This window comes from Hyla sarda, chromosome 11 (genome assembly GCF_029499605.1).
Source record: "Hyla sarda isolate aHylSar1 chromosome 11, aHylSar1.hap1, whole genome shotgun sequence".
NCBI classification, from domain to species: domain Eukaryota; kingdom Metazoa; phylum Chordata; class Amphibia; order Anura; family Hylidae; genus Hyla; species Hyla sarda.
Window position 1 is genome coordinate 31,001,271 of NC_079199.1, and position 16,845 is coordinate 31,018,115.

Consider the following 16,845-nt stretch of genomic DNA (forward strand, 5'->3'; position numbering starts at 1 on the left):
TTAGGTATTGAACAACAAATAACATTTAGTTTTTTTGTGGGATATGACAGGTACTCTTTAATGTGAAAATAAGTGTCAAGAGATGTTCAACCTAACTGCTTTTGTGGAAAAAAAAAAACATGATATATGGGATGTTATATGAACATGCCACTGATGTCCAGCTCACCGCTCCCCGTCTCAGTGCACAGAAACGTGTGGACTACACATGCACCACGTACCACGACTAAGGCGAGAGAGTTCGCCGAGACGCGTCACCTGTGATCCACGTTTTGTGTCCGTGTGTTTATATGCAATAAACAGCTTCCTTGCGTTGGACCTGCAGTGCTGGATTCTTCTTTCCATTTATATGAACATGCACTTTAGAAGATGTTCTAGCAGTGGAGGTGGATAGGTATCCGCAGATGATGTAAATCTTGTACTGTATATGGATTGTTAAGTCCTGATCTGTCTCTATTGGGCTGACTGTCTCCTACTAATAAAACATTTATTGACTAAGTTTCTATTATACTTCTTTGCCCATGTTTTTCTTAAACAATGTATCATGTCATGAGTCATCTGGATATGTGCGTCCAATAAACTGTCCTTGAGCTGAATGAAAAGATAAGCGTCTGTTCTGTTACATGGAGTTCCAGCGCAGTCTACATTGTCTTCTTCTAAACTCACTGACATTGTGGCCTTATAAGTGTTTAGCAATTCTATACAGACAGGCAGCCTATTCTATATTCTAGCTTTTAAAATTCACCCATGCAGCACAAAAGGCTATAATGGAGAATTGTCAGAAGTGTTATGTTAAAGGTTATTTTGCATAGATAAAAAGTGAAAAACAAAGTGTTTGTGCTGTCTGAGACATTACAGGCCTTAAGGTTGCAGCACCTGTAGAGGAAACTGCACAGGAAGTTATCCAGAAGACTCCCAGCATCCCCAGCTTTTTTCAATAGTTATTTCTGGCATTGCTGTACTATTTGTAGCATTGCAAAATACTGCAGTGCTGTCCCATTCAAATGAAGGACACAGTACCTTCCACCGCTACTAATAGTACGGCAATGCTGAAAGGATTGAGAGCCCCTTCAACCAGCTGATCACTTGGGGTGCTGGGAGGCAGATCCCTGATGATCTAATATTCACGCCCTACTCTAAGGATTGGTCATCAATTTTAGAAAGGTTAGATAACCTCTTTATAAGACAGGTTACGTGTGTATGATCAGTGGAGGTCCAATTGTTGAGATCTCCGCCATTCATGAGAATGGGGTCCCATGTGCCCCTGTTTGAATTGAGTGGTGGTCAAGTCTGCAGACGGTCACTGCTTTCAGGACATATGGAAAGGACAAAAATAGGGATGCTCAAGACCTTCACTTTTACACTTAGGGTCTATTCACACAGCGGAATTCCGCCTCAAATGAAATCCTAATACTTCACTTTGGAGGTGGTGCGGCACTGCATTAGTGAGTGTGCTGGATTATGGATGGTGAGTGGGAACAGGTGAAGCCGTGTTGCCTTAGGCGGTGCTCAGATATAGTAGACAATATTCATCAAGTCCATGCAGAAGAAAGAAGAAATATCGGCACTCACCAGTGTGGCTGTAAAGTCTTCTTTATTGAGACATACTCACAGTAGGGATACAGAAGAGAGGGGTGGTGGGGGGACAAGTGGTGGCGACCGAGCTCCTGTTTCACACACCTAGTGTGCTTCGTCCAGACGAAGCACGCTAGGCGTGTGAAACAGGAGCTTGGTCGCCACCACTTGTCCCCCCCACCAACCACCCCTCTCTTCTGTATCCCTACCGTGAGTATGTCTCAATAAAGAAGACTTTACAGCTACACTGGTGAGTGCCGATATTTCTTCTTTCTTCTGCATGGACTTGAAATCCTAATACACTTCTATAGGATTCTGCACTCCCGAATTTCTGCTGTCAATGGGAGTTCTATCAACGGGAGTGTGGAATCCCATAGAAATGTATTGCGCTTTAATTTGAGGCGGAATTCCGCCGTGTGAATAGACCCATATTGGTGTCTCAAAGGTCGGACCCCCACCAATCAGACCCTTATTCTCTTAACCTGTGGATAGGGCAAAAGAGGTTATCCAGGGACAACCAGTCTTTAAAGGGGTACTCCGGCCCTAAACAGCCAAAGGATAGGGAATAAGCTGTTTGACCGCAGAGAGTTCCCTTGATCTCCGGGACGGCGCGGCGGCGATCTGAGCATGAAAGCCTGGGGCTTCCGTGTTTGTGGCGTCACGCCACCGGATGACTGGGGTGCTGCCCTGGAGATCACAGGAGTCCCCAGCGGCCAGACTCCCACGATCGGACATCTTATCCCCTACCCTTTGGAGAGGGAATAAGACGTTTAGGGGCGGAGTACCCCATTAAAAAAAATGATGGCCTTAAATAGTTGATTAGCAGGTGGTCTATTATGAGGACAGGACCTACATTTTTTAAGTCTGGGGGACTCACGTACAGTTGCAAAATGCAACAATTTTCCCTCATAAAAGTTTTTTTTTTTTTTTTTATATTATTATTTTATTTTTCTTAGGGGAGGTAGTAAACTAAGAACAAAATAAGCCCTTCCCTTTAAGTGTACCCTACATTGTTGCAAAGACAGAACAATGAGATATAACCGATTAATACGTAATTTGTTTATTACAAAACGTACTGTGTCTGTTTGCTCTCAAGTTCTTAACAAATGGAAACGTTAATTAAAAAAAAAAACACGTATCGTATACGCAAAGCGGAGCAGAAAGGAGGCTGCTCCAGCACTGAACACCAGGCAGGCTTTGTCTCAGACAGCTATGTATCTACTACTTCACAATGTGTCTAGATTTTACAGCTGCTGTGTTTTGTTGCCAGGAAAGGCGAATGAAAACATGGTTGCTCAATACTGAACTGTTCCAAATGTGAGCTGAACCATGCCTAAAACGCTTGCTGCAAAAACCAGCCCCGCAATCATTTCAAGTTTCCAATGCGCTGAATCGACAGAGCTGCATGCCAGGGAATACTTTCTGGAACAATGAATCACACATTTCTTTTTGATGGTGGCCTAGAGTTTGTAGACAGTATTTTCCTTTTCTAATGAGTCAGGTGGAGCTATGAATGGTAGCAGACTACTTAACACACATTTATCAGTGTAATGCAGTGGTCTCAAACTGTGGCCCTCCAGATGTTGCAAAACTTCAACTCCCAGCATGCCCGGACAGCCAACGGCTGTCCGGGCATGCTGGGAGTTGAAGTTTTGCAACATCTGGAGGGCCACAGTTTGAGACCACTGGCATAATGGATATACTTGTGGATGTGGATTAAAGGAGTAGTCTGGGAAATAAAGAATTGGAATAGAGAAGAAGAGCAGGGTCCAGCTCCCAAGGAAAACGGATAAAATCCCAAATTTTAATTCAAGACATTAAAAAGTGAGTGAACAAAAAAAGAGGGGGAATAATGCCATGATTAAGGACTATATAGTCCGAAACGCGTCAGCGTTTCTGCTATTATTTTATTCCCCCTCTCTTTTTTTTTGTTCACTCAATTTTTAATGGCTTGAATTAAAATTTTGGATTTTTTCCGTTTTCCTTGGGAGCTGGACCCTGCTCTTTTTCTCTATTCCAAATCTTCATTCCAAATCTTCACTCCAAGCATGCGGTTGGATGTTGTCCGTGCTTCCTATCCACACTTTAAGTCCTCCTCCTCTCAAGAACTTATATGGTGGTGAGCTGGTTTTTCTCTTTCATAGATTTTGGTTATGTTCTGGGAAATAAAGAAATAAATGGTGAACTTACCTTTTGCTGCTACCGGCCTCCGCTGCGGTCTTCTTCCTGCTTCTTGTGGTCAGATAATTGTCGGCTGCAGCAATGTCCCACCTCAGCTGGTGATCAGCTGGGCGTCAGTGTGACATATTGAGCGCCAGCCCCGATCTTCTTCCTAGTGCCGGGGCTCAATATGTCACAGGTGAAAAAAAAACTTGCATCCCTAGTACTCCTTAAAGGAGTAGTGCAATGAAACATAACTTATCCCCTATCCAAAGGATAGGGAATAAGTTATAGATCGCCGGGTTTCCGACCGCTGGTACCCCCCCATGATCTCCAACGAGGACCCGGCAGTCTGCTGGAAGCGGCCGTGCCGATCCCCACAGGAAGCTGAAGCCGACACGCCCCCTCCATGTATCTCTATGAGATGTATGGAGGGGGCGTGTCGGCCGCCGCTCTGTGCGGGGGTTGGCACTCACCCTTCCAGCAGACTGCAAGAGCCCCGTTAAGGAAATCGCCAGGGCCCCGTCCGAACGTGAGGGGTCGAAATCTATAACTTACACCCTATCCTTCGGATAGGGGAGAAGTTATGTTTCACTACAGAACTCCTTTAAAGGCAGGGTTATATGGAGCAGAACTAAATGGGCATAATTCCATTTAAAGGGGTACTCCAGTGGAAAACTTTTTTTTATTTTTTTAAAGCAACTGGTGCCAGAAAGTTAAACAGACTGCTAAATTACTTCTATTAAAAAAAATCTTAATCCTTCCAGTACTTATTAGCTGCTGAATACTACAGAGGAAATTATTTTCTTTTTGGAACACAGAGCTCTCTGCTGACATCATGACCACAGTGCTCTCTGCGGACATCTCTGCCCATTTTAAGAACTGTCCAGAGTAGGAGAAAATCCCCATAGCAAACATATGCTGCTCTAGACAGATCCTAAAATGGACAGAGATGTCAGCAGAGAGCACTGTGGTCATGATGTCAGAAGAGAGCTCTGTGTTCCAAAAAGAAAACCATTTCCTCTGTAGTATTCAGCAGCTAATAAGTACTGAAAGGATTAATATTTTTTAATAGAAGTAATTTACAAATTTGTTTAACTTTCTGGCACCAGTTGATTTAAAAAAAAAAAAAAAAAGGTTTCCACCGGAGTACCCCTTTAACTTGCCCTCTAAACTAGAAATCCTTTGTAGTACCTACATAACTATTAATTCCTTACATAAAGAACCTCTTACCCTACATCTTGAATCACTCATGTAATAACCAGAATATTTTCGTATATTCTTCAGTCACAGAAGTCACTAAATTGTCATGAGATGTAACTCTTAGGTTGGTCTGCCATTGCTTTAACAGGTCAAGGCTACATGAAAACCAACCTTCCCTGCAGAGTATTCCTCATATGACACCAGTACCTGTGACACTTAAAAGGGCTTTTCTGGCTTTCAAAAAACTTCTAGCAACTGCTTATGGCACAAAATACTAAATTCGCACACACTCACCCCTCCAGCTTTGAAGATCTTAAGTTACCCTGCCAATACTGGAGCAGCAATGATGTGTAATACAGACATTGTATTGAGCAAACACTGGCCATAAATTGGAACAGCAGGTCAACAATACAGCATTATAAACCTTCATTCTGTTCTTTCGGTGAAATCCACTTGGAAATGCATAGCCATCAATGAAAATTATGCATGTCAGAGCATTCCTAGTGCCGCATGATTCAGGCGGCACCCATTCCCACGACGGAATTTCCAAGAAATTTTGCTCAAAAACTCTGGTGCAGCAGACCCCCATTGTTTTCAGTGGGGTACTGCTGCACCGTGCACACAGTGGAATTTTCGCGGTGGAAATATCAGCTGTTGAAATTTAGATTCTGGACTCTGCACAAAAAAAATCTAAAATATGTTTACCCTTTCTGCGGAATCTGCTCTGAAATGCATTGCCGTCTATGGAGACAGCGCATTTCCGAGCGCTTGCTTTTTCTGTTGGCACCTGCTGCCCCAAGAACAATTCTGGCATGTAAATAGGCCCTAAATCTGCTAGCATCACAAATTTTGCTGCAGATCCACAGTAAAAACCACACTGCAGAAATAAAATACACCAACTGCATTGTAGACACAGAAACAGGGACTCCTGTTGATCCCCAGATTCTCTTCTGCTGTAAACAAAAGTGAGCCATGATGCATACAGTATTGTATGCAACACTGCTAAGTCAACACTCTCCAGATAAGGCTGGGTTCACACCACGTTTTCTTAAATACGGTTCCCGTATACGGTTTGGATGAGGGGGGCGGGGCTTAATCGCGGCGCCCGCACTCAGCCGTATTCGGGAACCGTATTTAATACAAGTCTATGAGCCGACCACGTTTTTGCCTGCGGTCGGGAAACCGCATACGGCCGAAAACGAAGCCGACCGGAGGCTGCGGTTCACTCCGGTCGGCTCATAGACTTGCATTAAATACGGTTCCCGAATACGGCTGAGTGTGGGCGCCACGATTAAGCCCCGCCCCCCTCCTCCAAACCGTATACGGGAACCGTATTTAAGAAAACGTGGTGTGAACCCAGCTTAACAGAGAACCTAACCTAACTGGTTACCTAAACAAAAAAGAAAAATGACATATCTTTGCATGTAAAATCAACATTGCTAAACATTGGCTGCCATAGAAACTGATCATTTAAATTGATCTTGAATCAAATTATAAATTATTCAAAATTGACAAAAAAACACCCACGTACCCGAGGGTAGCGCCAAACTTACTTTTAGTATCCAGCTGAGCTCTGTACTTCTCAAATCCTTTAAGTCGTACTCTTTCTCCCAGGAGCTGAAGAAATTCTTCGAAGGCTGGCCCGGCCGACTCATTATTGTACATTTCTTCCTCTGTGCTCTGACCCGCTTTGCAATACATGATGCCAACCTTTAGTTGGTAACTTAGCTGTAAAGAGAAAAAGGCTGTTAGCAGATATAATGACGCAAATATACAATGTTTATAGTAACATAGTTCATAAGGTTGTAAAAAGACCAGAATCCATCAAGTTCAACCTATAACCCTAATGAGTCCCTACTGAGTTGATCCAGAGGAAGGCAAAAAACCCTCATACTAAAGGTAAAAATTCCTTCCCGACTCCAAATATGGCATCAGAATAAATCCCTGGATCAACGTTCTGTCCCTATAAATCTAGTATACATGACCAGCGATGTTATTATTCTCTAAAAATGCATCCAGACCCCTATTGAACTCTTAACAGAGTTCACCATGACCACCTCCTCTGGGAGAGCGTTCCATAGTCTCACTGCTCTTACAATAAAAAACCCCGGTCTGTGCTGGTGTAGAAACCTTCTTTCCTCTAGACGTAGAGGATGCCCCCTTGTTATAGATACAGTCCTGGGTATAAATAGATCATGGGAGAGATCTCTGTACTGTCCCCTGATATATTTATGCATAGTTATTAGGTCGCCCCTAAGCCTTCTTTTTTCTAAACTAAATAACGCTAATTCTGATAATCTTTCTGGGTACCGTAGTCCTCCCATTCCCCGTATTACTCTGGTTGCCCGTCTTTGAACCCTCTCCAGCTCTACTATATCTTTCTTGTACACTGGGGCCCAGTACTGTACACAGTTTTCTATGTGTGGTCTGACTAGTGATTTGTACAGTGGTAGAATTATTTCCTTGTCATGGGCATATATGCCCCTATTGATACTCCCCATGATTTTATTTGCATTGGCAGCAGCTGCCCGACACTGGTCACTGCAGCTAAATTTACTATTAACTATTAAGACTCCTAAGTCCTTTTCCATGTCAGTCATCCCAAGTGTGCTCCGATTTAATACATACGGTAATCCCAGCCTGGATTTTTCCTCCCCATGTGCATTACCTTACATTTATCTTTGTTGAACCTCATCTGCCGCTTCCCAGCCCAAACCTTCAACCTATCCAGATCCATTTGTAACAGTGCACTGTCCTTTATTGTGTTAACCACTTTACAGAGTTTAGTATAATCTGTAAAGATTGCTACTTTACTATTTAACCCCTCTACAATGTCATTAATGAATATATTAAATAGAATAGGAACCAAAACTGACCCCTGTGGTACCCCACTAGTGACAGTCTCAGTTTCCTATCACTGAGCCAGCCCAATCCTCCTCATTTTATGCACCAACCTTTTATGTGGCACCGTATCAAATGCTTTGGAAAAATCCAGATATACAACATCCAGCTATTAGTCCTGGTCCAGTCTGGAGCTCACCTCCTCATAAAAGCTGATCAGGTTAGTTTGAAAGGACTGATCCATAATAAACACATGCTGATATGGAGTCATGCATTTATTTTATAAAGATACTCGAAAATAGCATCTCTTAGAAAACCCTCAAACAATTTACATACAACGCTGGTTAAACTAACAGGTCTATAATTCCTGGGGTCACCTTTTGACCCCTTTTTAAATATTGGCACCACATGTGCTATGCGCCAGTCCTGAGAAACCATCCCTGTCACTATAGAGTCCTTGAATATTGAAAATAGGGTCTGTCTATTACCTAATTCTCTTAGAACAAGGGGGTGAATGCCATCTGGACCTGGTGATTTGTCTATTTTGATTTTTTGTAGGTGGCACTGTACTTCTTCCTGGGTTAGACAGGTGACCTGTACAGGGGAGTTTACCTCATCTCTCTGCATTTCACCTGGCATTTCGTTTTCCTTGGTGAATACAATGGAGAAGAATTTGTTTAGTATATTTGCATTTTCCTGATCCCCATCTATAATGTCTTCCTCATCTTTTTTTTTTAAAGGGCTTACACTTTCATTTTTGACCTTTTTGCTATTTATATAGTTAAATAACATTTTGGGGTTAGTTTTACTCTCTTTGGCAAGGAGTCTTTCTGTCTCTATATTTGTGGAGTTTTTTTAATCTATTTTTACATATTTTAAATTTTTCTCTATAGCTTTTTTCACTGCCATCCCTGTTTTAGTAGTTTAAATGCTTTATTTTTGTCATTTATTGCCCCCTTAACATTTTTATTCATCCACATTGGTTTTCTTTTATTCCTGACCCTTTTATTCCCATAAAGGTATATACATTACAGTGACAATTTAAAATATTCTTAAAAGTCTCCCATGTAATGTCAGTATTTTTGTTTTTGAGGACATTATCCCATTTTATATTGTTAAGGGTTTCTCTGAGTTGATCGAACTTTTGCCTTCCTAAAGTTCATTGTTTTTGTGTACCATCGAGAGGTTCCCTTAGTGCAGGACAAGTTATAATGTATTATATTATGATCACTATTTCCTAGGTATCCGTCTACCTGCACATTAGTTACTCTGTCAGGTCTGTTGGTTAATATTAAGTCTAGTAGGGCGCCCCCTCTGGTCGGGCTCTGCACCATTTGGGACAGATAATTGTCTTTAGCTATAGTCAGAAACCTGTTTCCTTTATGAGATTCACAGGTCTCAGTCTCCCAGTTTATATCAGGATAGTTAAATTCCCCCATTATTATCACCTCATTCTGATTTGCTGCCTTGTATTATGTTTGGTGGCTTATAGCAAACCCCTATCACAATTTTTTTTATTTTTATCTCCATATATTTCTACCCATAATGACTCCACATTATCGTTTCCCTCCCATATATCTTCCCGCAGTGCGGCCTTCAGATTGGACTTTACATAAAGACAAACTCCTCCCCCTTTCCATTTTGTCCGATCCTTCCTGAATAGAAAATAACCCTGTATGTTGACCGCCCAGTCACAGCTATCGTCCAACCAAGTCTCTGTTATACCCACTATGTCATAATTCTCCTCAGACATTATCAACTCCAGTTCATCAATTTTATTGGTCAGATTTCTGGCATTAGTCAACATGCAATTCAATGGTGTATGTTTTTTCTTCCTTTGGAGCCTATCCCTATTAACTATTCTAACCCCTCCCTCCGCTCCACCCCCAGGTACATTAATAAGTCCCCCCTCTCTATCTACACTATCTTCCCCCTCTATGTTGTATGTTCCCTTCCCCCCCAGTCCCTAGTTTAAACACCTCCATCCTTCTAGCCATCTTCTCCCCAAGCACAGCTGCACCCTCCCCATTGAGGTGCAGCTTGTCCCTACAGTAGAGCAGATATCCGACAGTGAAGTCGGCCCAGTTCTCCATGAACCCAAACCCTTCCTTCCTACACCAGCTTCTGAGCCACTTGTTTACCTCCCTGATCTCCCGCTGCCTCTCTGGTGTGGCTCGTGGTACAGTTAATATTTCAGAAAATATAACCTTGGAGGTCCTTGCTACACCAGCTTCCTACCAGCTGGAGGTCTTCTAAGTCCTTGAAATCATTTCATATGATAAAAATGTCACAAACACATTGTTAAGCTTTAGACCAGTGCTTCCCATCCAGGGTGTCTCCAGCTGTTGCAAAGCTCCAACTCCCAGCATGCCCAGACAGCCTTCAGCAGTCTTGGCATGCTAGGAGTTGTAGCTTTGCAACAGCTGGAGGCAAACTGGTCGGGAAACACTGCTTTTGACTACTGACATACAAAGATATTTTACCACCTTCAAACCAATTTTCTGGTACATCTAAAAAGACTATAGGTTCTCATTATAACATTAATTTGGAGATATTCAGGATTTCTTATTACCCTTAAATATGTATTAAGAAAACATAATAACTGACAGACTAATGTAATGAGACTCCTTCATGTACTAAGACTCCTTCACCACCACCATATATTAAATGAAAAACGGTGCTTGGTTCAACCATTGTATAATAGAACATAGTAATACATTATACATTTTCATGCTGCCTGAACCACAAGTCATTGGGGCAGTCCCTAGTAGCTTCACCCTGTCGCACCAGCCTTGACCCAATAGATTTCTTGCTGTTTGGGTATATTTATTTATTGATCTATCTATCAAGGTTGGTGGGGCAGGAAAAAGCCACCAGAGACCTCCCTGAAGACTTGCGGTTCAGGCAGCATAAAAGTGATGACAGATTTCATTTTGTTAAGCCGAATTGTTTTCCTTTAGACCAGTGTTTCCCATCCGATGTCTAATCATGAGGGGGTCTGGTCTCTGGAACCCCCTGCGATCTCCGGCCCGGCACCTTGTGGTTGTAACTATTTATGTTCAGAACACCGGCTACGGGTGGCAGTGGTCGCCACCTTCCTCCATTAATGTCTATGGGGGGGGGGGGGTATGACAGCTGTGGTCGCTCTTAATCTGGCACGGAGCAGAGTTCGATCTTGACATGCAGATATGGGGTGCTGGGCCAGAGATTGGATAAGAGATAAGATGTTTAGGGGCAAAGTATCCCTTTAAGAATAACTTTTAGCAGATCCACGTATTCTAACTTCAAACTGTAGATTTCTTCCCTTTTCAGACTCTAAACTATAAAGAAAGAGAAAACCAGGGCAAGGAAACTGGGAGAGAGCCCACTCTCATTTTCCACTCCAACCTCCTAGATTGGCCTGCACACAAAACCTTCTCTATTTATAAGACAGAGTCCTTGGCAGCCATAGCATGGTAAATCAGTATGTGCCGAAGAACTTATTTATACAGCAAGATTTACATCTCACAGTCAAGTACATGTTCCTTAGAGTCAGATATTACCATATTAACCTAACGGCTTTGGCAATCCATTTTATGGGCTGTGTAGAAAACGTGGAACATCAATTTTTATCCTCAAAGAAAATGAGAACGCCAAATACACAGAAGGCTTCATGATCAATACACAAGACTCTATAGAGATGATAAATGGAATGGTGATTTATGCAAACGGAAAAAAAAAAAAACTCAAGAGATCGCTATCTACCAAATTGCTTATTGAAAAATGTGGTGAAGGAAGGAGAATAGTATAAGGTTATTTTTTTATGATTTTTTAAGAGTAATGTTAATGCAACAGCACACAAGACCACTTCAGACAATTGTATGCTTCCAAGTCCTGTCCTTCCAAGTCATTCTCCAACATGACTGTGCCCCAGTGCACAAAGCAACATCCATAAAGACAAGATTTTGGTATGGGAAAACACAAGTCGAATCAAAATGCCCTGATCTCAACCCCATTGGGATGAAATGAAATACTAATTGCAAGACAAAATCTTGTCTAACATTGGTGTCATATAGCTAAACAGGCACAAAATCTTGCGGAAAGCCTTCCCGTAAAAGTAGCCCAATTTCATATCAACATCACTGGTTTTCCAGATCTCCGGGGGAAGCAGAGCGAAACATGTCGAAGGGTGAGGTGGGGGAACACTCTGCCACTTCTTTTTTAGTGGTGTTAGACACTGTTTGCACTTTATTGGTCCCTACTTGATTGCTATTAGAACTTTACATCCGATTATTGCTGCTCTTTTTTAAAACTTATTCTATACTCATTATATTTTTGCTCTTTTTATAATGAATTATTATTAATATAAGGGCCTAGTGCAATAGTACATGTTCTTTAGTGTCTCTATTCTTATGATATTATATGTACACCACTTACAATTATTTTGTTACCATCTCTTGTGCTCCCCCACCATGCATTTTAAGATGTCTTAAGTGTATGATTTTAGGGGTATTTTGGGGCTAGTTTGCAAAAACATGTATCCATTATTAATAATCATTGTTGTGTTCACTTTTTGGCTAGTTTGTAGTGGTATATATCCATGAAGACAAGAGTTTGGTAGGGAGGCACACAAGTTGGTGCACAAAGCCCTGATCTCAACCCATAACAATTCCATATCAACACCCATGGATTTTGAAAGATATCCACAAACTCATATAGATGTAATGGTCTTGTGGCTTAGATACTTTTGTCAATAGTGTACATACAAATCTACACAAACACACACACATATATATATATATATATATATACATATATCTACACACACTATATATATATATATATATATATATATATATATATACACATATATACACACACACACACAATCTATCTTGTGATATAGAGTTTTACATTATGTGTTTCAGGTATCTTCAACCATTAACCTGGCCTCGGCCTTTATATCTGTTTGCTCTGTGTAACCACTTCAGAAACTTGAAAAACACAGAGAATTGCAGCATAAGCAAAGTCAAAAACACATTGGATTAGAAGATACAAAGGATTAGAGGACTTTCTTAAAGCAAAAAATGTTTACATTTTAATAAAAGTTATTTATATCTTTAATCAACATCTGGGAGTCTGGCGCCAGGTTGTAGCAAACATACATTCATTATGTGACTGAGATATGACAGATACATAGAAATTGTAGTTTGGGGTGCAGTTACATAGACGACATTCACTCATATATTACAGCATGCACAACTTCAATGAAACTGGAATAATAATTGGCAGGGTGACAGTAATGGAATTCCACACACAATGTATGTATGCAGACTACTAAGCATTTAGCTAGTACATGAAACTTTGATGTAGACAGAAATGTGGTTGTAGACTATTTCATGTACTGTACGATCAACCAGGGTGACGCATACAGATTACAAGACCTAAATTCTTCCAACTAGGTGATTTGTATTAATGGAATTGTTTAGTTTACAATACCCATATTTTTAATACACTGCTCAAAAAAATAAAGGTATCACTAAGATAACATATCCTAGATCTGAATGAATGAACTAATCGTATGAAATACTTTGGTCTTTACACAGTTGAATGTGTTGACAACAAAATCCACAAAAATTATCAATGGAAATCAAATGCATCAACCCATGGAGGTCTGGATATGGAGTCACACTCAAAATCAAAGTGTAAAACCCCACTACAGGCTGATCCAACTTTGATGTAATGTCCTTAAAACAAGTCAAAATGAGGCTCAATAGTGTGTATGGCCTCCACTTGCCCGTATGACCTCCCTACAATGCCTGGGCAAGCTCCTGATGAGGTGGCGGATGGTCTCCTGAGGGATGTCCTCCCAGACCTCGACTAAAGCCTCCGCCAACTCCTGGACAGTCTGTGGTGCAACGTGGTGTTGGTGGATGGAGCAAGACAGGATGTCCCAGATGTGCTCAATTGGATTCAGGTCTGAGGAACGGGCGGGCCAGTCTACAGCATCAATGCCTTCCTCTTGCAGGATCTGCTGACACTCCAGCCACATGAGGTCTAGCATTGTCTTGCATTAGGAGGAATCCAGGGCCCAACCGCACCAGCTTATGGTCTCACAAGGGGTCTGAGGACCTCATCTCGGTACCTAATGGCAGTCAGGCTACCTCTGGCAAGCACATGGGAGGGCTGCGGGCCCCCCAAAGAAATGCCACCTCACACAATTACTGACCCACTGCCAAACCGGTCATGCTGGAGGATGTTGCAGGCAGCAGAACGTTCTCCACGGCGTCTCCAGACAGTGTCACATGTGCTCAGTGTGAACCTGCTTTCATCTGTTAAGAGCACAGGGCACAAGTGACGAATTTGCAAATCTTGGTGTTCTCTGGCAAATGCCAAACGTTCAGCATGGTGTTGGGCTGTAAGCACAACCTCCACCTGTGGGTGTCGGGCCCTCATACAACCCTCATGGAGTCTGTTTCTGACCGTTTGAGTGGACACATGCACATTTGTGGCCTGCTGGAGGTCATTTTGCAGGGCTATGGCAGTGCTCCTCCTTGCACAAAGGCGGAGGTAGCTGTCCTGCTGCTGGGTTGTTGCCCTCATACAGCCTCCTCCACGTCTCCTGATGTACTGGCCTGTCTCCTAGTAGCGCCTCCATGCTCTGGATACTACGCTGACAGACACAGAAAACCTTCTTGCCACAGCTCCCATTGATGTGCCATCCTGGATGAGCTGCACTACCTGAGCCACTTTAGTGGTATCATGAGACGGAGTCTACAACCCACTAGAGTGAAAGCATCGCCAGCATTCAAAAGTAACCATAACATCAGCCAGGAAGCATAGGAACTGAGAAGTGGTCTGTGGTCACCACCTGCAGAAGCACTACTTTATTGGGGGTATCTTGCCAATTGCCTATAATTTCCACCTGTTGTCTGTTCCATTTGCACAACAGCATGTGAAATTGATTGTCAATCAGTGTTGATTCCTGAGTGGACAGTGTGATTTCACAGAAGTATGATTGACTTGGCATTACATTGTGTTGTTTAAGTGTTCCCTTTATTTTTTTGAGCAGTGTAGCTTAGTCTACTTTCACACTGGCGCTGTGCCCCCCCCCCATTTCCCCCCCAGCCTTTAAAGAGGTACTCCGGCCCTAGACCTCTTATCCCCTACCCAAAGGATAGGGGATAAGAAGTCTAATTGCCGGGGTCTCGCCGCTGGGGACCCCCACAATCTCCCTGCTGCACCCACTTGTCATCAGCCTCACGGAGCAAAGATCGCTCCGTGTCTGATGGCTCACGATACAGGGGCCGGAGTATCATGACTTCATGGCTCCGCCCCCACGTGATGTCATGCCCTGTAATGCAAGCCTATGGGAGGGGGCGTGACAGCCCCCACGCCTCCTCCGATAGACTTGCATTGAGGGGGGAGGGGCATGACACCAAAAGGGGGCGAAACCGTGACGTCACGATACTTCGGCCCTGGCCTGTATTGTGAGTCATCAGACACGGAGTGATTGCAGGGGGTCCCCAGCGGCGGGATCCCCGCGATCAGACATCTTATCCCCTTATCCTTTGGATGGGGGGATAAGATGTCTAGGGCCGGAGTACCCATTTAACGACCGTTTTTGGGACGGGGCCCGATGGATCCCATTCACTATAATGGGGTCTGTCAGGTGCCGTTATTTTGGAGTGGGAGTAGAGGGAGAAAAAGAAGGCACATGCATACATTTTTCTCCCGCTATTCTCCCTGGCTCCCCTGATGGCCGTCCCACTGCCGTGTCCTAACGCCAGCGTGAAAGAAGCCTTAGAAAGATACTCAAAGTCAAGGGCCTATCACATGGAGCGAGCAGGCCGATGTAGTAGGGCCAATGATCAACCGGCGAACAAGCAAACGCACGTTCAACCTCTGATCACGTTGCTTTGCCGTGCTAAAAAAAACCAAAACAAATATATCATCGTTCATATGATGCAAATCTCATCATGTAATAGGGGATGTGTGGCCAACGCATGATGGCAGCAAATGTCCACATCAGTGATTGTTCGTGTGGCCCTGCCAACAGGGGGCTCAGGCCTTCTAATAGGTTTATGAGCAAGGATCTACAGCAGTGTTTCCCAACCAGTGTGTCTGCAGCTGTTGCAAAACTACGACTCCTAGCATGCCCGGACAGCCTTTGGCTGTCCGGGCATGCTGGGAGTTGTAGTTTTGCAATATGGAGATCTGCAGTTTGGAGTCCACACCTCTAGAAAACTGTTCTTACAAGTTAAGTTGGTTGTTACAAATATTAAATTTTAACCAGGTACCCAGGGCTAAGTCTCTTTCATCTTACTAATAGGCGATCCTCATAGTTCTGTAAAGGCTAGAAACACCTTTGAATAGCCCCAACTTTTCCAGGGAAATCATCCAAAACTGTGAAGCCATGTTTGGTAAAGGGGGCGGGGGAGGGGATAGACCAAATTATTTTGGAGGGAATTGTATATCAGCTACCATTTAAGTTGCTAACCACATATCATTTATTTTAATACAGGGTATTCTATATCGAGGGCGTGTTGCTTTAAACATGATCTGATTTCGGTAATCTCTTCTCTACAATACAAAGAATGCTTTTAGGCTCCACATGAATAGAACTGACTTTGCCATCCGAGCAATAAAGAAAGATATTTGCAGGTGTCCCTGAAACTGAGCAGATCTGACTCACGGCATTAGAGATACATTGTTACCCTGCAATGAAATACACACAGGACAATAGACAAACGATGTGAAAATAAAGCGCACACGTAACAAAGCAAACAAAAAAAACACAACATACATAGAGCCGATGAGAAATAATATACATTGCCATGCAGGAGAACACTATGTCTTATGATGTTATTTGCAAACTATGTAATAATGCCAAGGATAAACCCATGTGAAAGTTGTTAAAGTGACACGCCTAATTGTAACATATGGGTCGTGATTAATCGTAACATAAAAACAAAAGAACTAAAAAAAAAACAAAAAAATACAAAAGTCATCAGTTCAGTTCTATATGAATGTATATGTACTAGATCCATCCAAGTGATCGCAAGACATTGGCCCAGATAAACGAAAACA

The 16,845-nt window shown here is 42.7% G+C and overlaps 1 protein-coding gene across 7 annotated transcripts in view; it reads right to left on the bottom strand.

Moving 5' to 3' along the window:
• The window catches only part of SIPA1L1 (signal induced proliferation associated 1 like 1), a 278,502-nt gene that overhangs the window by 74,305 nt on the left and 187,352 nt on the right, over positions 1-16,845 (bottom strand). For all 7 annotated transcript variants that reach the window (XM_056545756.1, XM_056545760.1, XM_056545757.1 and 4 more), the window contains one exon: positions 6,489-6,663. In XM_056545756.1, coding sequence (XP_056401731.1) covers positions 6,489-6,663 — 175 coding nt within the window. The remainder of the gene's footprint in view (positions 1-6,488; positions 6,664-16,845) is intronic.